At 40.7% G+C, this 24,580-nt stretch overlaps 1 protein-coding gene across 4 annotated transcripts in view; it reads left to right on the top strand.

Moving 5' to 3' along the window:
• The window catches only part of LOC122816558 (katanin interacting protein), a 3,576,055-nt gene that overhangs the window by 1,453,440 nt on the left and 2,098,035 nt on the right, over positions 1-24,580 (top strand). For all 4 annotated transcript variants that reach the window (XM_044089422.1, XM_044089419.1, XM_044089421.1 and 1 more), the window contains exon 7: positions 17,531-17,659. In XM_044089422.1, the coding sequence (XP_043945357.1) occupies positions 17,531-17,659 (129 nt within the window). The remainder of the gene's footprint in view (positions 1-17,530; positions 17,660-24,580) is intronic.

Below are 24,580 nucleotides of genomic sequence, written 5' to 3' on the forward strand. Positions count from 1 at the left end.
AAGTGATATCAACGTATCACAATAAGTCAGTAAATCAGTATGATGAACTGTTTTTAAAACAGTTGTACAAGGCAGTAGGAGTTACTGTGTCTCACTTTGTGTGCTTGCCAACCCCTGTACCAAAAACAATCATGGGTTGCTACCCCACCAGAGCCAGATGCCTGAATATCCACAACAGAAACAGGGATACTGCTAAATAAGAGTGAACCTTAACCAACCAAAAAAAAAAACACATCAACAACAGTTTCACTATTTGACTGCAGTCTCCTTTATCAAAAACAATTATGAGTTGCTAGACCACCAGAGTTGAATGCCTGAATATCTGCAAGAGGAACAGGGCTAATGCTAAATAAAAGAGAACCTTAACCAACCAAAAAAAAAAAAACAAAACATTAATTTTTGCTGCAGTCCCCTCTCCCAAAAACAATCATGAGTCGCTACCCCGCTAGAATCAAATACCTGAATATCCACAACAAGAACGGAGCTAATGCTAAATAAGAGAGAACTTTAACCAACCAAAAAAAAATACATCAACAACAGTTTCTCTATTTTGCTGCAGTGTGTGTTCCTCTTCATTACTTAAACTTGCTTAGTTTGTTTGTAGTCTTCATCAGGGTATTGTCATACTAACAGGGACACTACAGCTCCCCCTTACCCCAAAACAATTGGTTTCTCCATTTTGAGTCCTCATTTTGATTAAACAATACTAATTAACTTTTTATTCCTTACTGGATTTGCAGCCACTTTCCAAATGGTCTAAGTAGCTCTTTAAGCCAGTGGCAAGCAACTGTTTAACTTCTCCTGTTAATCTCTTGGTAATGACATGCGGCTCTCAGGTTGGCAGATTGTTTTTTTCTTTGGTATCCAGTTTACCTTGCAGTTCAACCTGCTTCATTCCCTTACCCTACTCCCAAATCCCACACACCCCCACTACTAATATATTTATTATTAACCACTAAGTTAACACCTCTTTCACTATCCAGCAATCACAACATTTCTTTCACTAGCAACCAATCACAGCATTCCTCTCACTAGAGACCAATCACAGCTTACATACTAATAGTACTTAACTGGTCTCAGTCTACCAGTGTTTGCTCACTATCTGTTACTCCAACCTTCTCACCTTCATATACACAACCTCTTTCACTCATCTCTACCCCATCACCATAATCCAACTTAACTTACAATAAAAAGACAAACACTATGCTACTCCAAAACTCAGCATTATATAGTTTACTTATTATTATCTGCTGTAATAAAATCGCCAGATTTGCTTCAAACCTTTCCTAGAGATCAAATCACAGCAAAGCACTACACCAACTAAAATGGATTGAACTACCTAATCTTGTATCCTTTAACCAACTAATTTTCCCTCACTCCATCCTTCACCATCCTGATAACTGCCAACCACTCAAAGACCTAGTTCAGCCCAACTCCCAGTGCAGATCATTAAGATCCTTTAGCAAACCCCAACTAAAAGTAACCAGATCTAGTAATAGTCATGGAGATTCACTGTTCTCCAACAAATTACCAAATTCCTGGAACTCTTTGTATTACACTATACTTAGTACTACTAACACATCCACATTCAAACCACTACGTAAGGAATATTTAACCACCTGGCTCGGCCCTTGCACTAAGCCAGGCTAAATCTTCTTCCCTTTTTATGTCATTACCATGCTATGTCCTCTCTTATTCTTTATCTGTCAAGCCTACCCTACTACCTGCCTTCCTGCCTATCTCCCTTTCATACACTTTTACTCTGAGTGTTCCCTATGTGAATTCAGACAAGATTATGGTCAACTTATATATATATATATATATATATATATATATATATATATATATATATATATATATTGTATAAAATCATCAATCGGATGTACTATTCTCTACTCCCATTTTTAAGATTCAGTGCTACTACCATTTCTAAGACTCTGTGTAACTTACCTCTGATGATATGCCACCTATTTTATTTTCAGATAATCTTTTTTCCATGTTATGTTCAACTCTTATGACCTAATTGTTTCATTACTTCATCTTCCTCTACTTGTGATTTGTTTTTATGTGTATATATTGTATAGATGGATTGACCAGTGTTATTCTAGTCTGTAAATGTACATTGTATATGGCAATTACTTATTCTGCCATTGCTTACTCAATTAGTAAGCACTTTCTATGTTATAGAGTTATCCTCCACACTCTTATTCTACCACTGTAACTTTACTCCTAATAGGTATCTATGTAATTGGGTCTTTTCTCCCTGGGCCTCCACTGAAAATGGGTCTTTTCCCCAGTCAGACTTTCCCAGTAAGCAAAAGAAAATAAATAAATAAATACTACAGTTGTGTAAGTTGTCCTTATCATAACAGTAGGTGTATGAATAATCATTGCTGCAGTAGTTACTCCCTCCATCTCCCCAGTTTTTTTGCTGTCTTTTTGAGCCAGGGTGTGGACATTTAGGTTTTATTGTTCCTGGAATAGCCCTTTCAGGGATCAGCCACTCTCTTTTTGCTGGTAAGAAAACTCTGAAGGGCTTTACTTCCAAACTTATGTTTTAGTCAGCTAAGCTAGAGCTGTTAGGCATTTTGGACACATCGAAGGTGCCCTGAAGCTCTAGCTTTGGAAGCTGTCCAGCCATTATATCCTTGGTAGGATATAACCCATAGAGCTAAGGCTACTACAGCAGTGAGCATATGAACATCTACTGTTATGATAAGTTCAGCCTATGCAACTGTTACTCTATTTGAGTTGATACATTTGCTCAGTATTTCATTTATTTAAATCACATCTGAATACATATGATTTATTTTACTGGAAGCCAACTTTTGAATCAAAGCCCAAGCTTGAACTTCTTTTTGCTGAACAATCCTTACCTGGAGATTTGAGCTAGCTGTTAACATTACCTGGTCATCCTCCAAGGCAATGGTGATGTGACTGTCTACTGTCCCTTTTCTTCTGGTACTGTTGTCCTTGTCATATGGACCAGCTCTTTTCTGGGGACATCCTGAAAATCAGACACCAGAATTACAGGCATCTACCTGCAGTTAATTCAGGAGGATAAAAGTATTACTTAGAAGCTGTGATCATAATGCTCAAGCATTTGCTCTTATGGTGTATATACTGAAACAAGTTTACTTTGTTTCATTAGAACAATAAAATGTTCAGTAAGTCCTTCCATCAGGGAGACTTCCAAATAAAGTACTAATAAACATGACTAATTTTCAAGTGGTAGTGTTCCCTAGGTGATGACATTTTCATGTTCTGAGTTTACTTACTGCCCCACTTTGTTTACTTTATGAATGTTTTGACTTCAACTTCAGCTTTATTAGTTTACTTTAGAAAATAAGCACACTTGTGAAGAGTAATAAACAGGAAAAATGACACAAGCAAACAATGTGAGCAGTATGCATATGTATGTGTGTGTTTATGTGTGTGTGTATGTATATATATATATATATATATATATATATATATATATATATATATATATATATACACACACGCACACACACACACACACACACACATACATACATAATATTTTATTTTACATTTAATTGACCGGAATTGTCCGACTGAACTGAAGAGCCCTTTTTCAGCGGAGGCCCAGGGAGAAAAGCTCCAACATATTATACAATTTTCATTATAAATTAGCATTAAACAGCAATGTTACAAGATTATTGCAAGGCATTAAGTAGCAATACAATGTTATACAGTGTCAATAATCAGGAGTATAGCATAACTATTTCAAGATGTATAAAAAGAAATATGTCGTTAAGATGACTTTAGTTTTTGGGGTAAGTGGTTATAAAAACCCAGTTTTATCATGATATAGTTGCATGAAGGCAAGACAAATACAATATAATGTTTCTCTGAAGCAATTTGCTTAATAGATTTTAGAAGACGGTAGAAAGAGTAGTCAAGGAAGATTAGAGAGAGCTAGTGAGAAGAGTGAGTTAAGGGCAGATTTATTGGCAGAAAGTAGATTAAGGTATGAGAAGTAGGGGATGTTAAGGAGGGACAGTGCAGTGGCAGGACCAGTGACTTTTAAAGTGCTCTTTGGTGGCTGTCTTAAATTGTTTGGGATGTGTAAGGGTCCTGATTTCTAGTGGGAACCTATTCCAGGCAATAGTGGGGTGATAGCTGTACATGTTGCATCCAAATTTAGACTTGGGTTTGTAGATTTGTAGTAGATCTTGGTTAGAGCTTCGGAGAGGTCTGGAGGGACAATAATAGGAGATGAGAAGGGATAGTGCTGGGCAGTAGGAAGGCTGGTATAAGATGGAATGGATGATCTGGAGCTGAGAGAGAAGAAGCTGGTGGGGTAATTCAAGCCAGTTTAGGTGTTTTAGAGAGAGACAGTGATGGGATTTGTAGGTTTGTTGGGCAGCAAATCTAGCTACCTTGTTGTAGGTAGATTCGAGTTTGGTCAGGAGTGCTGAGTTAAGTTTTGTGAGAATTTGAGAATTGTACATTAGACTGGGTAGAAGGTAGATAAGAGAGAGAGTAATCTTGGCTTCAGAGGTAAGGAATTTCTTGTTACGATAAAGGAGCCCTAGTTTTGAATGAGTCTTTTTGATACAGTTATTAGCATGCAAGTCAAATTTAAGCTGATCGGCAATGGTTACACCTGAGAGCTTATACTGGATTCTACCTGAATAGGAGTGTTATTAAGGGACTGAATAGACAAAGAGGGTTTAATATTGTTGAACTTTTTAGGTAGGAAGAGTAACAGCTTTGTTTTTTCTAGGGTTAAGGATGCGCTGGTTGTTGGAGAGCCATGCTTCAACTAAGTTAAAAGATGCCTGAGTAGCTGAGAAGAGCTTAGAGGGAGAATTGGCTGCAGTGATGACTGTAGAGTCATCTGCGTATTGCACTACAGATGACTGAGGACAGGAGATATAGAGCTGATTAGTAAAGATATTAAAAAGTAAAGGCCCTAGGATAGACCCTTGAGGTACACCCATTTTGACATGGAGAGGAGGGGAGAGTGCAGAGTGCCATCTCACTGATTGAGATCTCTCAGTGAGGTAGCTGGAGAACCATGCAACAGTATCAGAGGAGAAGTTGAGGTTATGCAGTTTCTGCAGCAGAAGAGAATGTGAGATAGTGTTGAAAGCTTTTAAGAGGTCCAAGAATAGGCAAGAAATAAGTTTATGGTCATCCATGGCTATAGAGACAGTGTTGAGGAAGGATAATAGAGCTGTAGTGGTGCTATGTTTGGGTCTGAAGCCATGTTGAGTGGGTGTAAGCAGATTTTCCTGTATTAGATCCTGCATAACTTGTTTATGAATACATTTTTATAGTACTTTAGAGAGAGGGGAGAGGATAGCGATAGGTCTAAAGTTGGAGATATCTGAGGAGTTACCTCCTTTGTGTATAGGTAGAGTGTAGCATTGTTTCCAGATGGAAGGGACTTTAGATTCAGAGAGAGAGCAATTAATTAGGATAGATACAGGGAGAGCAAGAGAGTCAGCTGCTAGAAGAAGAAAAGTGGAATGAGTATTGTAAGCTGATGCTGAGCATGGTTTTAATTTAGAGAGTAGGAGTTTTGATGTAGCTAGTAGGTACAGGTTTGAGGGAGAAGGTATTTGAGGAGATAGTATTAGGAGTAGGTTCAGAAACATTGGAAATGTTAGTAGTAGAGGAGTTTGGGTTAGGATTCAATAGCTTAGATATTGAATCAAAAAAATAGGTATTGAAGATAGTTGCATTTTCTTCAGAGGTCTTGTCTGGGCATGGATTGGAGGCGCTAAGATTACCGGGATGTAATATTTGGTTAATAGAGTTCCAGAATTTTTTAGGATTAGATTGTAGAGCTGTGGGAGGTTTGCTACAGAAGTCCTTTTTGTCTTTGTTGTCAGATTTCTGAGTTCTTTATATTTTTGTAAGTCTGCAGAGAGCTTAGTTTGTGACCATTTTTCCATAGTTTGTCTCTAGTTATCATAAGGGTACGAGTGGATTTTGAAAGCTGCGGAGATATGGTGGACTTAATTCGGACTTTGCGAGGGGGAGCAAGTGAGTCTAAGATGCTAAGGAAGGTGGAGTTGAGAGCTAGGGCTGCTTCTTCTAGTGGGAGTTGGGTAAGGAATTTCCAGTTTACTTTAGAGAGGAGGGCTTTAAAGGTTTCTGCATGGAAGTTAGAGATTTTGCGACAAGTGGTAAATTTAGGGGTTTGGAGAAGTGGGGAGTGAACCTAAGCACTTATATAGGGGAGTGATCACTCAGGTTGTTTGGTAGGGTTCCAGGGTTATGATATTTGGAAGGATTAGATACAAGTATCCAGTCTTATATAAGAGTACTAGTTGTGTGAGAGTTGTTTGTATGGGTAGGTTGGGAGATTAACTGTGTAAAGCCATATAAATTAATATGAGTATTAGAGTTTGGATTACTGAGAGTTAACCAGCTAATGTTGACATCCCCCAAGGAGGATAGTTTCATTGGGGATGTGTTGAGAAAAGTATGAAAGAATATTTTCGAGCAGAGGAATGTTGTCTCCTGGAGGAATATAGATGGCTGCTACAGTGATAGTGGTGTGGTCATTTATTTTAAGGTTAGCTGTAAGTAGTTCAGCAGGAGAAAAGGATGGGATAGGTTTCATAATGCTTGTAATGGTGAGATGGTTGGAGTAGAGGATGGCAACGCCACCCCTTTTTTTGTTTTGGTGATCTATGCAGAGTATATTATAACCAGGGGGAGAATGTCTTTATCAGAGGTTTGGGGTTTTTTCCAAGTCTCTGTTAGGGTGATGACATCAGGGGTGTGGAAGGCTATCCAGGCATGGATTTCACTAACTTTGTTTAGAATACTATGGGCATTCATAGAGTAAAAGGAAATATGTTTGTTTGGAGAGGATGAGTTTATTATTAAGCGGGGAGAGGTAGAGTTATGCATGGTGGGGTGATGGATGGGCCAAGGATTTGGATACATGTCTCCTGATAGAAGCAGGGCTACATGAAGTTGGTAAAGTTTGAAATTAAATGGGTTGTAAGTCAAGTACTTAATCTTGTTTTTAGATGCTAGAGAGTGAGGGGAAGGACATTTGAATTTAGGCACAGGAATGTTCATGGAAAAGATAGAGGAGGAGATTGTAATAGAGTACTGCAGAGATGAGAAACAGTTAGTATAGGGATTAGTGGGATCTGTATGGACAGGTGGTAACGGAGTAATAGAAGATGTAAGAATGAGAAGGAGAAGTAATGGAGACAAAAGGAAAATGGAGAGGGTTGCAAAAGCCATGGCCTAAGGTGGGGAAGTAGGATTGGGATGGAGTTGAGGAGTGGATAAGGAACTAGGAAAAGTAAGTTGTTGGACCTGTTAGAGAGTTGAAGTTAAATTTAAGTGAAACAACCTGTAGGGGGAGTAGGGGATATGTAGAAAGGAGGAGGATTTGCAGCAGACTAAAGTATGAAGTGATAGGTAGGGGAGGGTAAGTAGTTTAGAATGTTATAGCAGACAGGAAGGGGTGGAGTTAGGGGAGGAAGGGATTAGGTGGTTAGGTATAAAGGAAATTATATTGGGGATGGTTGGGGAGCAAACAGAGTGGGATTGGCCAGGAAGAGTCACCACAAGAAACAATCAGCAGGCCAGGAGGGGGAAAGAGTAATGAGCACACAGTGAGAGTAAGCAGGTAAGTAGAAGAGGTGGAAAGGTGTAGACAGAGAAGGAAGAGATGTGATAGCGAGGTATACACAGGTATTTGCAGTAAGATACAAGCAGTTAAAAGGAAACCACAAACAGAAAAACAAAGAGTATAGCTACCTAAGAGAGAGTTGACACTAGGGTAGTGACTAATATAATAGATATAATAATAATAATTTATAATATATGTTTTTGTTTTATAAGTTTTTTTGTATAATAATAATAATTTATAATATATGTTTTTGTTTTATAAGGTTTTTATTCATAAAAGAATTTTTGTGTGATAGTAGATGACAACAAATATATTTTTAAAATAAGAGTAAAATGTTTATTTTACGTATTTTTCTTTAATTAGTTATGTAAACATAATTTTTTCCCGCACTTTTGGGTTTAAATTGTTTGCAGCTGTTGGTGTTTGTTACTTCTGAAGAAGTTTGTTCCTCGAACAAACGAAAAGCGCTTAAAGGATTTGTTGTTCTCATTGTTGTGGTTTTACTATATTAAAACTTCGCACTCAGTTCGTGGTTGCCGTTAGTCATTTTTTTTTTAATTTTTTTTGTTTTTCTTAGTTTGCTTGTGCCTTCAGTTCCACTAACTTATAGATGGCAGAGAGAGACAGAGGCAGGGTTTCTAAACAGGTGAGGGGGGGGCTCTCAGCGGTATGCAGGTATCCTATAGAGTAGACAAAGTAAGACTATTTTGTGGTATGAGCTTAGAACATACTTTTAGTGTAAACTGGCTGTACAATAGAGCACAGGCGTAATTCCAGGAGTTGGAGCAGTATCAGTAAAGGTAGTCGCAGTCTTGAGGGAAGACACTTTGCTTTAAAACCTAGAGAAAGCAGGAGGGGAGAGAGTGTGTTGAATATAAAAGCTAGGGAAAAAAACAAAAACAACAGAGGTACTATACACACAACTACTGATAAAATCTAGAGAGGAGTTAGTTGAGATAAAATATGAAAAATACAGAAATAAATAAAATAAAGTACATATGATATTAACTTTACAGATTAGAGCAGTAACAAAGTGAGACAAAAGTTTAGTAACATGCTTCTGCTATAACATTTTCACATAAACAATGGTAACAATTATTAACCATGATGCCTTAGTGTAAAACAACTGACAATAAAAATGTCTGCTGCAGTTCATGTAGTAAAACGTGCCATTTTGTAGTTGAAATAATCAAACTAGCTGAGATATGAGAATATAGCTAAACAGAAGTCCTGTACTTTAACTCTTCAATTGTACAAGCCAGGTTAAGGAGTTAAAACAATTGGCAGTCTCACGCCAACAGAACTTAGAACTAAACAAAATGCGCTATACAGCTGATGTTGTAAAATCTTTTGTTTATTCATTACCATTAGGACCTTGGTTCTGTCCTCAGAACCGATACAGCCATTTCCAAGCTCGCGCCAGCCAAAAACTCTCAGCTAAGACCTACCCATAATGCCCCTCTCCTAGGTACTTCAGATCTCGTTTTCCGCGTTCCTAGTCAGATGTGCTAGCCATCTCTCTCAAAGCTAAGTAGAAAATTGTTAATTTTAAGACCGTTTCTCTTCAAAATTATTTAATTTTTAGTCAAGTTAGCCTTTTCTCACTGTCGCCTATAACCTAAGCCTATTTTCTACCCTTTTCCTTGGTAATTTAATTTTTTACCTTTATTGGTACTGTCCCTCTCTCCTGTCTTTGACAGGCCTTTCCTTTTTACTAGTGGTATTTTTTTTAAATAACATCATTGGTATTTTCTCCCTTAATTTTTTTATAGGATAGCCTTGTTGCCTTACTATGTCAGACAAAGCTATGTTGGGATTTAAACAGTGTGACAAGTGTGGACATAAGATGCCTAACTCAGATACACATATTCGTTGTGTCTGCTGTTTGGGCGTTGATCATATTAAAGCTGTCTGTGACATTTGTGCTAGTTTTAGTAATTGTACAGTAGCAGAACGTAAAAATAAACTTATCTTAAAAGGATTACTCAAGACACTATCTGGGTCGCAGGTCTCACCCCCTCCAAAGACCAGAAAACATAAGAAAAAAATGGATTAGTCAAGACACCTTTTTCAGAGGCTCTATCTGGGTCGGAGGTCTCACCCCCTCTAAAGACCAAAAAAATAAGGAAAAATGGATTACTCAAGACACTTTTTTTCAGAGACTCTAGATGGGTCAGTGGTCTCACCCCCTCCAAAAAACAAAAAACATAAGGACAGATGAAGTCACTCGGTTCCTGCATCTCTGTCAGTTACGGAACCAAGTCGGCTCCATGCTTCGCCGGTGCCCTCGGCGCAGACTTCTTCAGCAGCAGGCTCTGTGTCTTCTCCATCGGTGCCATCCATGATATTCACCCCTATTTCGGTTCCGACCTCAGCACCACTGACTTCAGTGCCATCCTTGGATCCAACATCTGCTCCGATTACTGTACCTGCTTCGGCACCATCCCCAGCCACGGTGCCAACAGTTTCTTTGGCTCCATTGGCTCCAAAACTCAAATACTTGCCAAAGACAAGATACTTCCACTCCGGTTCATACTGTCTCAGTTCTGACAGCAGTGTTTTCCCTGTCAGCACCGTCCACCCCTGCTGCATTGACTCCGGTGGAACTGATGCTCTCCCGAAGCAGTGCCTGGACCATCCCTACCTTGGTACCTAGCCCTGCACCTATTTTCTCGCTGGCGCCATCTATGTCCATGGTTCCAACGGCTTCCAGTTCTCTCATAGCTCCTCACCTGGAGGTGGGCTCCTCAAGGCGAGGTGTGACCCCGGTTCCGAGGTTGTCCCCCCCCGGTTCCAGACTCCCATCCCTCCTCAGGTGGGCCTGCTGTACAGGTAGTGGACTCACAGTCAGCACCAATGACATCAGTATCAGATCCCTCCCCTAGAATGCACCTCTTCCCAACCCTCTATTTCGGGACCCCGGGCACGGGAGTCACAAGAACCCTCTTTGAAGGGAACCCCTTCTCCGGAGTCCTCCTCAGTAGATCCCACGGGGGAGCCACTCCAGAAGAAACGGTGCAAGAGGAAGCACCTTGATTCACTGGAGGAATCTATCACCGAAGACACTGATTGTGATGAGGGGGAAGGGTCCCCACAATCTTCCTCAGATGACATCTCATTTGGAGACATTCTCGAAATCCTCAAGCAGCGGGGAGACTGGAAGTCCTGTAACCCTTCTTCTGAGGAATTGGTGTTCCTGCAGGCCTTCTGTGCCCAGCCATCTACTTCCTGGGTGATTCTACCAACAGAAGATCTTGTTAAAATCATTGTGCAGCATGCCTGGAAGGCCCCAGGCAACATAGAACCTGTCTCTCAGAGGAAAATTTTATCTACACCTGAAGACCACTGGTCCTAGCAGTTGACAGTTGATTATATGGTCATGGTGGCGGCCACCAAAAGGGAACTGGCAGACGATGGTTCCACCATCCATCCTCCAGAGAGTCCTGGACCATGGACAGAGTAGGGAAATGGACCTATGATTCAGCGACATTCGCCATTCAGTCGATGTAATATCTGGCACACTTTACTTGCCTCCAAAGAGACCTAATTTCCAAAATGTCTCCCTCTTTGGTGGGGTACTGCCTGATGAGGTGCGTGGTACTGTCACCTCGCAACTAGCTACCCTTGAATCCATCTCAGGCTCTTCGATGCATTTGATACCTCACTCCACCAAGGGGGCAGCTCGAGCTGCCACATCAGGTGTTGTCATGAGACGTAATGCTTGGATGCAGTTGTGTGAATTCGCAGACCCCTTTAAATCTTCCTTCATCAATGCACTGTCGACAAATCTGCACTTTTTAGACCCAAAGTACGAGACACACTTACACGTAGTGAGAAAGACAGAAAGACCTTGTCTGCTGTGGGCATACGCCTTTCCAACCCCCAGAGGTCCTACACCAGGAACCAGAAGGGAGGAGAAATGTGGTTCAAGAAATCCCAGGGATCTTTTTGTGACACTCGTGGTGAACAATCCCCGGGGGGCAGAGGGGGCAACTCATGTGGAAAACGTCCCTTTTGGGGTAGAGGGGGTCCACATAACCAGGGCACTAGAGATTCTTTCTCCGGCAGACCCTACCAACACTCCTGAGCAGCGTCCCGATTGCTTTCCTCTGGAAGCAGTCGGGGTCATTTTTCTCTGCATCTACCAGCCTGGCATCTTATTACTACTGATGTTTGGGTGCAGAGAATAATATCCAGAGGCTACCAAATACCATTCGATTTAACTCCCATTCCTGATGTACCACCCAATCAGAGGGAATTAGTAGTCTTAGAAATAGAAAAGCTGCTAAGGAAAAGAGTCATCCAACCAGTACCATCAGGCCAGACAGGATACAGGTTTTACTCGAGGTTCTTTTTAGTGCCAAAAAAGACAGGAGACTGGAGACCAATCCTGGATCTCAGCCTATTGAACAAATTTATCAAACTTCAAAATTTCCAGATGGTCATGATACAGTCCATTCTTCCCTTCCTAGGGAGGGATAACTGGATGTGCTCTGTAGACCTCCAGGATGCATGCTACCATGTAAAGATGGATCACTGCTCCAGGAGGCTTCTCCGCTCCTGGCTGGGAGCCAATCACTACCAGTTCAGGGCACTGCCATTTGGTCTCTCGACAGCCCCTCAAGTGTTCACCAAATGTATGGCAGTTGTGATAGCTCATCTTCGACTACAAGGATTTCAGGTGTTTCCCTATCTAGACGATTGGCTCCTTACTGCTCCAACCAGGAATCTTCTTACACTCAAGGTCTCGCTCTCCAATTGGGGATTAAATCAACAAGGACAAATCTCAATATCTCCAATGAAGACACTGGAAATCATTGGAGCAGTCTTCGATACAACATCCTGTCAATTTTCTCTTCCCCCGTCACAGGTTTTCGAACATAACACACCAAATCCAAGACCTTCTTCCTCAGACCGGTGTACCAACATGTCTTGTACTGCAACTCTTAGGCTTCATGGTGGCTGCCATTACGTTGGTACCACTGGCGAGACTGCACATGAGAATCCTACAGTGGCTCCTTTCCACACAGTGGTCGTTGCTAATTTACCCACTCGGCCATGTTACATCTTTCAAACTGTTGCAAGGAAGAAATGTTATGGTGGATGAACCCACAAACGAATCTTTGGTGTCGACTGTTCTGTCTTCCCCAGCCCATGGCCACGGTGACCACAGATGCTTCCCTGTTAGGGTGAGGGGGTGCATTTCCAGGGAAAGACTGTACAAGGCACCTGGTCCCCCATGGAGACCAATTTGCACATAAATGTCCTGGAACTGAGGGCAGTTCTCCTAGCACTGCAAGTGTTCCATGCTTCCCTACCCTCTGGGACCATTGCAATTCAGTCAGACAACATGTCAGTCGTCTGGTATATCAACAAGCAAGGCAGAACCCGATATTACCCCCTGTGTCAGGAAGTCATGAAAATTTGGCACTGGGTGATAGCTTCCAACTGCTTCCTTATAGCAACACACATTTCTGGGAGTTCCAACCTTATTGCGGACAATCTGAGCAGGAACAATCCTGATGCCTCATGAGTGGTCCCTCAACCCTGTAACAGCGGATCAGATCTTCCAACGCTGGGGCAAGCCTTGCTGCGACCTGTTTGCTTCCCCCCTAAACTACAAATGCAGAAGCTACTTTGCCTTGATCCCCCCTCAGGGGGAACCACCGAGGGGTGCTCTAACACACGATTGGCTACCGGGTCTTCCTATGGCCTCACCGGATTCACAGTCCATGGATACTAGATCATTCCCAAGACCTGTTGTCTCATTCTCAGGGACTGATTCGTCCGAACCTGCACAGTCTCAAGCTCAAAGTTTGGTTACTTCACTTCCAGTGATTGCCAGCCTGCCTGACATCCCATCTCCTGTTCGTGAAATTCCTCTGGCTTAACACAAACCTTCCACTAGGAAAGTTTAGTCTAGTAATTGGACTAGGTTCTCTATTTGGGTCAAAGGTCAGAACGTAGACCCTTTCTCTATGCCTATTCAAAAGATTCTACAATACCTGACTACTGTTTTGCATGCAGGAGCCTCAGCTTTGACAATCACTATACATTTAGCAGCTATCGACAATTTTCATAATGATCTTGATAATTCTTCAGTTATGTCACACCGCCTATGCAAGACCTTTTTGAATGGAGTATTACATGTTAAATCTCCGGTCAAGCCTCCCTTAGAACCCTGGGACTTGACTTTGGTACTTCAATCTCTCACAGGTTCTCCTTTCGAGCCTTTTGATTCCTGTGATTTGCAATTTTTGTCATGGAAAACCTTACTTCTAGTAGCACTTACCTCAGCGGGAAGAGTATCTGAGCTACAGGCTTTGAGTGTCAAGAGTTCTTACTTGATCTTCCACATGGATAGGGTGTCTCTTCGTACTAACCCTTCTTTCATGCCCAAGGTTATTTCTGGCTTTTCCATTAACCAATCTGTTGACCTGCCGGTTTTCTTCCCTCAGTATTCTAACAGAGGGGAGTACCTTTTGCACACCCTTGATGTGCATTGGCAGCTTCGTTGTTATTTGGACAGGACTAAATCTTTCTGGAAAACAGATCAATTGTTTGTGGCCTTTTCAGGACCCAGGTTGGATAAAGCTGTTTCCAATGTGACTTTATCCTTCTGGCGTAGAAACATCATTACCTTTATCTTCCAACAGAATAAGCTATCCTTACCTTCCAGAATAAAGGCTCATTCTACCAGATTTATAGCTACTTCTATAGCATTTCATTCCAGAGCCTCTGTGGATGATATCTGCACAGCAGCCACTTGGGCAAGACCTCATATCTTTATATCTCATTACAAATTGGGTGTGGCCTCCAGAAGACAAGCATCTTTTGGGTCTATGGTGCTCAGGAATATCCTTCCTTAGGGCCACCCAGGACTCAAGTAGCTGGGGACTCGGTCCTAATGGTAATGAGTAAACAGAGATTTACAACATCAGATAAAGAAGTTAAAGAAGTTATGTCTTACCATAACGTTCCATCTGTGTTGTAGATCTTTGTTCATTCATTACTTCCCACCCTCTTTCCCCCTAACTGGACTCCTGGTGGACTTTAGGAACTCCTGGTTAGGGTATTTGCTCAGACAGAGCCTCCTACTATTTTTTTCTATTACTACATCTATTATCTAAGGGCAAGCAAACTCAATCTGAAGTAACTAGGAGAGGGGCATTATGGGTAGGTCTTAGCTGAGAGTTTTTGGCTGGCACGAGCTTGGAAACGGCCGTATTGGTTCCGAGGACGGAACCGAGGTCCTAATGGTAATGAATGAACAAAGATCTACAACACAGATGGAACGTTATGGTAAGACATAACATCCATAAGACTGCTACTAAAAGTATTTGACATAGAGGTCATGCCACAAAGCAGTCAATGTACAAGTTAAATGCCGAATAATGCAATACCTAGATTCTACAAACCAACTGTCACCAGTTAACACTGCTAAAGAAATTCAAACTGTAATCTACAGGTATATGGTAGAAGTGTACAAAAGAGCAATTGCTACATAAGTAGAAATATATCCAAAAGCAGATAAAAAGTAACCTATATCAATTTATGTACAGCCTTTCACTTGTGTGACATGACACAATAACTCAGCCAAGCCATGACTTCACAAATATTTGAAAAGATGCTTACCAAAGTCCCACAAATAAGTTGCAACAGCATACAAAGCTCTTCCAGGTGAAGTAAATGCAGTTTACATGCTGAGTACAAGTGAAAAGCTGTTTACATCAGTAATGTTAGGGACCTGCACACCACTGACATGAAGCCACAGACTAGTAGGAAGGAGAAGACAAAATGGCACAGAAACACTAACAGTTTAAAAATGCCCCAGAAGATTAAGGGTGAGAGAGAGAGAGAGAGTGGGATGCAGGGAAATGTAGCATATGCAGTGTGTGATAGACAGGAAGGTAGAGGGGGATGCAGGGAAATGTGGTATATGCAGAGTGAGATAGACAGAAGAACAAAGGGGTATTCTTGGCCAGGAAGAGTCACATCTATTGATCCGTATCAGATTATCGAAGTTTCAAAACTTCGAAAGTCATATGGTTGGGATCATATGTTCAAAGTTTTGAAACTTCAAACATTTTGAATGGAGATCGCAATACATTGCAGAATGGGAAGTTTACCCTTTTCCACAATGTAGTGCATTCTCAGAGTTGGTATATTTAATTAGCAGGGGGTGTGGCGAGTGCAGGGGGGATTGCCCCCTGTAGAAGCATTAAAAATATAATTTTTTTGCTTTTTATTTTGTTTTTAATGTTGTAAATTCTGAAACTTCGAGCGTGTGTGTTTATGTATATTCAGAGGTAATGTCTGTGGATGACTATGTCATTCTCTGAATGCTTTGTAAGATTGTTGAAGATGTTGTGTTCTGGTAATTGTTTTTTCAGACTCCAGGGATCACAGATTTTCTGTATTGCACTGTCTAGAAAATGAAACTGCACTGTTTTGTGGCTTCCATTCCTTTAACAGGTGGTCATTTGGTATCTCCACATGCAGAAGGGGGTCACTGCATGTATGTCATGTTAATATTTTCTGATTTCAAATAGTAGAATGGTCATCCATATTATTTTATTTCACTTAAAATTGTAATTATTTAGGCTGCTTAAGTAAAGGAATTTTCCTGTCTATCTTTCCAGAGTAGTAGAAGATTAATAAACATGATGTGAATTGCAAACATTGTGATAGGGAACATGATGGGCCTTGATACTGTGAAGAAAGGAAGGAAGAAACTGATGACTTGGAAAGTGTATATCTTCAACCTACTGTGGGGTACAGGACAAGGTTATACAGCATACCTTTCAACCTCTTAGAGAAAAATCTGGGCAAAGCCATAAATAAAAGTGGGACAAAGGCCCAAATAATAGGGACAGTTTTTTAAATGTTGCTCTTAGAAACTTAGAAATTTGATAGAGTAATAGGTTTTGCATTGGTGTGAATGTTTTGAAGGATTTGAAGTCTGAAACTCAAATGTCTGTCTTTGTTTTCTAACTTCAATCTTTAATGATTTACCTCTAATTTGCCAGAAAACCATAATTTTATGAAAAAACGAACCAAAAATATGAGATCAAAATCTGTACATTCTGCAAAAATCTGTACAGTTGAGAGGTATGTTGTACAGTTGAAACCTTTTTTTGTTGTGGTTGTTCAGGCAGCTGGTTAAATTAATTAATTGGAAAGGCTACAGAAATACCTCACTAAAAGAATCACAGGCCTAAAGCAGATGCCCTATGCTGACCGTCTAAAAAAAATCCAGCTATACTCTGTGGCATATCTTCTACTCAGAGGCGATCTCTACTTAACATACAAGGCCATGTCAAACCCTGAGCTGTTGGACATGCTCCACTTAAAGAAATCCCAATCCCTCAGAGCCACACGCTCCAGGGATCTAAACCTTGTCATCACAATGAGCAAACCATGCTGGAGGGATAGGTTCCTGACCCAGAGACTCCCCATACTCTTGAATAGACTGCCCTTACATGTCAAGCAGAGCGCCTCCTTGGCCCTCTTCAAAAGGAACCTTGACAATTGGATGGGAGATAGGAAATTCACCCCAGGGATCACGTCAGTCGCCCTGCTAGACAGGGGTCCAGGTAAGTAAATATTGTGGGAAAAGTATCCAGGGAATTGTTATGGCTAGGCTTGTATAGGCCCTAGGGCCGATAGCCTAGTACCAACCTATGAACCTACAATACTGTTATGAATTGCTTTTCCTAAGAGAATAATTCCAGCTGCCTGAAACTCAGGGCTGTTCTGTTGCTTAAATATATACCGTATTATGGTTTGAATAAAAAATAATATCCTGATTGCCTAATGAGTAGTACATTTTAACTTGCTGTTCTAAATGTATTATTTTATTTGTAAGTCTGTTCCATTTTAATTCTGTTACAGAAGGACGAGGACAAAATGCTGAGCTGTCATAGTAATTCCAAGATTGAAGGTCTCAAGTTAAAAACAAATCTAAGTAACCAAAAGGATGATGGAAATGAAAGAATATTACTAAACATTCAGGAAGTAAAGGTAAGTACATCAGTACCTATATAAACAAATGTTATCATGTCTCTCATATACTTGTTTAATGTCTTTAAAGTGCAGGTGGAGTCAGCAGCCTTTTGTAACTGAATGTATTTAAGAAAAGGATAACAGCTGCTAAATTTCATATATAAGCATCCAGCCCAAGGTGTAGAAAAGTGTAGTCTAATGCTGTGGCTATTTGAGGGACACTGGCTATGAAAATGTCAACACCAGACTTCCTATACTGTTCATTTTTTTTCGTCTTGAAATGAAGTGGCATCCGGTTTTGCTATCGCATTGCCTCATTCTCAAATCTCTGTCTTTGGCAATGCTAAATTCAAGTGTTTTTATTTTATTTTATGTTTTTACATGTATCTTTTACAGTTTTTATTTATTTTATTTTATTGTACATTTGTTGACCGGGATAGTCTAGCTGGATACATGTCCATTTTCAGTAGAGGCCCGGGGAGATAAGCTCCAACATTCAAAATGAAATTACATTAAAAAAAAAAACGTGAAAAAACTTTACAGCAGTACATGAACATAGGGAAATAAAGATAACATTTTAACTGGTGACAAAGTTTTAAAGTACAAATTGCAGAAAGTAGAACATTTAGATAAGAATATTATTACAAAATATTGCTTAAAGTGGTATTTATGGTGAATACTAGCATAATGTATCATAATAGAGGATACAGGATAGTATGAAGAAGCCTGGCAGATATGTTAGTATATCATGTGGTATAAGAAGTGGAAGGAATACATATATATAGAAATAACTATATATGTATATATATATATATATATATATATATATATATATATATATATATATATATATATACATACATAAATACTCATATGTAGATAGTGAGAAGGAGATATAGAATCAGTGGATGTAAATATGAGGTAGATACAGTGGTCTAAAAGATGTAGAATGTAGTCAGGTGTCGGGGGCTAAAGTTAGTCAGGATTACTACAGGGGCACAGCCATTGTGATTTAAGGTAGAGTTTAAGTTTCTTTTTAAAAGAGAGATTTTGAGGGAATAGAAGAAAGTTCATAGGGGAGGAGGTTCCAGTGTTTTCCAACAGTGTTAGAAAAGAGGGAGTCTCCAGCTTTGTTGTTTGCTTTGTCAATATTTACAAGAAGTTTGTGTGCTGATCTTAGGGAGTTTAGGTTGTGGTAGGGGTGAATAAGAGTAGATAGTATAGGTGTTTTGTTAGGTTGATATAGAAGTTGATGGGTTATGGCTAGTTGATTAATTTTTAGTTGTTGCTGAAATTCTAGCCAACATAGTTGTTTTAGATTAGTACAGTTTTATAGTAGTTCATGCACTATTTTGGGAAAAAATTAGCAGCATGTGGTGTATCAGATTCCTTCAAAAACCTTCAGTTTTGTCTGTTTAGAAAAGGATTGCATTCTAGAAAACTGTGAATATTGATGTCCTTCTATTCCTATGCTGCTGTAACCATAACATGAGGGAGTCTGCCTCTGGTTGACCCATACTTCCGACCATTTTACAAAAGATAGCGGCTACTGTGAAGGTACTTGTGACGGCCTGCTTCTCTCAGCGTACATTGGCTGTAAAGCGGGTGTCAGCACACACCTACCTTAGAACTTTTCTGCCTCTTGTGTGACTGCCAGCTCTAGTCGTCGCTCACTTGGAGAAGTGACTTCGTGTTTGAACATATTAAGATAAGTACCCCATTTTTGGTTATCTTTTGCTACTGTGTTTTGGTTTAGTGTTAGGTAGAGAGGACAAGTGTTGGCATGGAAGGCAGATTCCACATAAAGACTCGCACAAGCTCTACCTTTTCTGTTTAGGCCAAGATCATGACCACACCACTTGTGAAATCTGTCAGACCTTTGTTCCCAAAACTCTCAGGAGCTGTCGTGCCATGTTAAAATTATATATAGAGAATCTGCACTTGAAGCGCTTAACCAAAGACATGGACCTGATATCGGGAACCTCAGAGGAGCCACCCACAAAAAGTCCAAGAAATGTTGGCCTGATCCTACCACTGCGCCCTCTATTCAGACCATACCTCTCAAGGCCGGTGAAGGCCCAGAGTCTGAGTTGGAATCTGCGGACCTTCCACTGATGGGTACCCGGGAGGAAGCCGTCAAAGAAGCCTTTTGCATGTCCCAGAGGGAGTCGCAGGTGTCCAACTCAGGCTTCTGGGGGGAACCTAGGCTTATAATTTCTGCGGGCCCATGTGGGGTTTCCTAAATCGTCCGTGAAGACATTATCTCTGATGTTGTGGAGTGCCACCCGACATCTGACTGTCCTTCCCTGCATTGCATCATAGACACATCTATGTTGGATGCCCCCAAAAAGAAGAAACAAAAATTAAAACATATTGCTGCTTTTCAACTGTCCGTACCATCCGACCAGGCACCTGACTGGCAGGCCTTTACTCAGGGCCTACTTAATGCCTTCCTTACATTACACCAGGCCTCTGCCCCTGCCCAGGCCCCTTCAGTTTCTACTCCCAAGAGTAAACTAATAACTGATATTTCCTCTGAAGAAAATAATTTTTCTGGGGATAAATCCCTTACTTACATATCCCAAATTGACTCCCCTCTGGGGTATGCTTCTCCAGAGGAGGAGACTAGTGGAAGGGATTCTCATGGGGAGGACATTCCCTTTGAAGAAACTGTAGTACAAATGAAGGACTTTTTCAAGTGGGACTGCAGTCAGGTTACTGAGACTCAAAAGAGGTATTATGACCTTACAAATGGAGTCTCCTAATCCAGCTGCAGTTCCCCCTGTGCATCCTTCTTTTTTAGATGACTTCATGACTGCCTCTAAGGCCTCAGATTCTCAACCCCTTGCTCCAAAGTGACCAGACAGATTTTACAAAGTCCCTGAAGATGCTGAATTCCTCTTCCAGGCCCCTTCTGCAGACCCTTCTATGGTTTCTGTGTCTGTAGATAAAACTTCCAAATTTCTCCCCTCCACTTCCCTCCTTTCCTTGGATAAGGAGAGCAGATTAATGGAAAGACTGTGCAAAAAAGTATATACCTGTGCCACTTTAGCAGTGAGAGCCATAAACTACCAAACTGATATGGCCAAATGTTTTTTGGCCCTTCTTTCTGATGCTGTTAAGCAATTGGGTGTCCTCCCTGATTCCCCTGCTAAGGCCAAAGTCTCTAGTCTGTTAAATTCCTGCACTGAAGTAACTGAATACTCTAAGTGCAGAATATGACACAGTGGTGGCTTCATTGAGGGCTGTTGCTTTAGGTTCTGTCATCTGTAGATATTCCTGGCTCAGGCTACAGCCTCTCCCTGATGACATTAAGTCAAAACTCATGGGCACTCCCTTGGAAACAAGGCTTTATTTGGTTCAGTGGCTGCTGAACTCTTTAAGGCCCTTTAGCCAAAGGGCAAAGAGCTCCAGGACCTCATACACTTATTTGTGTCCCTAGTTCCCCGTTTCCAGAGGAACTGCCCAGCTAAAACTACATTTGTGAGAAAGACTTTCAGACAAATGCCACCCAAAGGGAAAAAAGGATTCCAGGAAGCATACCCCTTCCAGGCCTTCTCCTTCTACCCCAGTTCAGAAACAGCCTTTTCAGGCCAAGCCTGATAGTCTGTGACTACCAGGCCTCAAGTTCAGACCCCCCCCATGTGTCTCTTCCTGGCCTTTCCTGCTTGGAAACAGGTTACCCAGGACTCTTGTCTCCTCTGTATAATAAAACTGGGATATTTCATGGTGTAGGAAACCAGGCCCACCTTTAGAGGTATTCCTCAACTCCCTTGAGACCAAATGACTTCCTTTTCCCGAGTTCTGCAGGCCCTCCTCTGTCAAGGCACAGTTCAGGAGGTTCCTCCACAATCAAGAGGGAAAGGATTCTACTCCAGGATGTTCCTGGTCCCAAGGAAGGAAGGTCCCTAGAGGACCAATCTTGGATTTGTCCCATCTAAACACATTCCTATAGGTCCCCTCCTTTCGGATGCTAACTCTTCCTACTCTCCTTCCCCTGATCCTCCCTCAGGCCTTCATGGTGTCCTTAGATATAAAGGATGCCTACATGCACATTCCAATATATCATCTTTTTAGGAAATTCCTTCATTTCTCAGTAGGTTCTGCGCATTTTCAGTTCTGTGCTTTGCAATTTGGTTTATCTACAGCCCCAAGAGTGTTCACAAAATGCTTAGCCCCTGTCATTGCCTTTGCCAGAATGCAGAGGATCCAGTTCTTCCTATGTTTGGATGATGTCCTCATCCAGGCTCCATCCCCACAGTTAGTACAACAACATCTACACTTTACCATCTCCCTCTTGGGGTGCCTGGGGTTCACCATAAACCTAAACAAATCCTCCCTGACACCCTGTCAGGATCATGTGTTCTTTGGATGCAGGATCTTAACAGGACAAATGATGGCCTATATCCCTCCAGACAAGAATTGGTCCCTCACATCCTACTTCCAGGAGATCCTCCCACCCCAAACCCTGTCGGCCAGGGAGTTTCTGAGGCTCTTGGGATTCATGGCTTATGCCATCCCCATGGTACCCTTAGCAAGGCTACACATGAGGAAATTCCAGTGATACCCAAGGACAATCTGGAAACAACACCTGCATCCTTTGGCGTTTATGGTACCTCTACTTCCCTGCCTTTCCAGGGGACTACATTGGTGGATTTCCCAGGTCACTGCCAACCCAAGCCTTCTCTTACAACCCCTGCCCTCCCAACCAGGGTCTGTACACAGATACTTCAGACACAGGTTGAGGAGCAACCTTAGGAAATTGGAGAGTGAGAGGCACTTGGACCCAGGACCAACAGAGGGAGCATATCAATATCAAGGAGATGAGAGCCTTGATATTAGCCCTCCAAATCTTCAAGGATCAAATTTTTCCAGGGGTGCTGAGATGGTACATAAACTATCACTGTGCTGTGGTACATCAACAAACAAGGAGGGACAAAGTCCTACCTCTTGTACAGACTGGCCCTACAAAGCATAAGAAATTGCCCAGCAGAGACAAGTAAACCTTCTAGCCATCTTCATACCATCTGCCGAACATTTGATGGCAGGTGCTGTAAGCAGGACCATGACTCAGTCCCATGAATGGATGCTAAACAGGGATGTGTTCCTGGACCTGGTCCATCGATAGGGTATACCTCAGGTAGACCTTTTTGCCTTTACTATGAACAGACAATTCCCAACCTTCTGCTCCAGGATACCCTGTCCCAGGGCATGGAGGGTGGATGCTCTTTCCTTCCCATGGAAGGGGATGTTCACTTATGCATCCCCCTTTCCTCTCTTACAAAATCTTCTGCTAAAGATTCAGAGAGCAACCAAATACGGAGCACAAAAAACAGGAAATAAAACACAAATAGGATCCGAATAGGTGCAGGTGGACACGCCAAAAAATCCAAAAAGTGCTGAAACACAGGACAAGTTTATTGAAGTGAAGCGCTTTTCGTCTGTGTAGTACACAGACTTCCTCAGACAAAGTGCATTAATCAATCACAGCTTTTGTACTATCCTTAATTCCCTAATTGCCTGTGAACAAAGGCAATTAGGGTCAGGAAATTGTAGAAACAATATTACCAACACACAAAAAACTCTATAATTCAGGAAAGCAGAACATTATTGAAAAAATGTATTAAAATTAACTATAATTTAGTTACACTTTAAATGAATGAATTAATAAAGAATAATATAAATATAATAAAATTAAATGAATTAAAATGAACTACCTAATAAGCTGCAAGAACAATTACAAAAATACAAAAATCATTTGACCCCACATACTGTAACTGTTTCTTAAATATTCTTAATGTTGTATATCTATTAAGACATATATGAATGAATAAACAGGAAGCACTTCAAATGTGCATCTATTTATATAAGAATTTAAAATATACGTGAATACGTATATGTGAATATAAGATGTATTCGGAAATAGATGTCCATATATAGGTCATACATCCAAAGCAAATACAACTACTTTTTACTTCACATTCAAACTGACTCAAATATTAGTGTCTATATAAGAGTATGTAGTCTATCTTAGTAAATTCCTCAATTTAAGTAAGGAACTAATGGAACAGCTTTGGATGTATGACCTATATATGGACATCTATTTCTGAATACATCTTATATTCACATATACGTATTCACGTATATTTTAAATTCTTATATAAATAGATGCACATTTGAAGTGTTTCCTGTTTATTCATTCATATATGTCTTAATAGATATACAACATTAAGAATATTTAAGAAACAGTTACAGTATGTGGGGTCAAATGATTTTTGTATTTTTGTAATTGTTCTTGCAGCTTATTAGGTAGTTCATTTTAATTCATTTAATTTTATTATATTTATATTATTCTTTATTAATTCATTCATTTAAAGTGTAACTAAATTATAGTTAATTTTAATACATTTTTTCAATAATGTTCTGCTTTCCTGAATTATAGAGTTTTTTGTGTGTTGGTAATATTGTTTCTACAATTTCCTGACCCTAATTGCCTTTGTTCACAGGCAATTAGGGAATTAAGGATAGTACAAAAGCTGTGATTGATTAATGCACTTTGTCTGAGGAAGTCTGTGTACTACAGCGCACTTCAATAAACTTGTCCTGTGTTTCAGCACTTTTTGGATTTTTTGGCGTGTCCACCTGCACCTATTCGGATCCTATTTGTGTTTTATTTTCAAGATTCAGAGAGAACAATTTCAAAGCTTGGTGGTGACTTCCTTTTGGCCAAGGCAGCATTAGTTCCCTCTATTACATCATCTAGCCAAGGGCAAACACCACAAGTTACCCCACTGGATGGACCTGCTCACACAGGAGAAGTGAACTCTCATACACCCCAAATATCCACCGTGAACCTTACATTGTGAGTGATAGGGCGTTGATTCCCTTCAGACACCTTTACACCAAGGACTTGCTTCAGGTTCTGCAGGAGGCCAGAAA

This window comes from Protopterus annectens, chromosome 12.part0, assembly GCF_019279795.1.
Source record: "Protopterus annectens isolate FY-2018-M chromosome 12.part0, PAN1.0, whole genome shotgun sequence".
Lineage (NCBI taxonomy): Eukaryota > Metazoa > Chordata > Ceratodontiformes > Protopteridae > Protopterus > Protopterus annectens.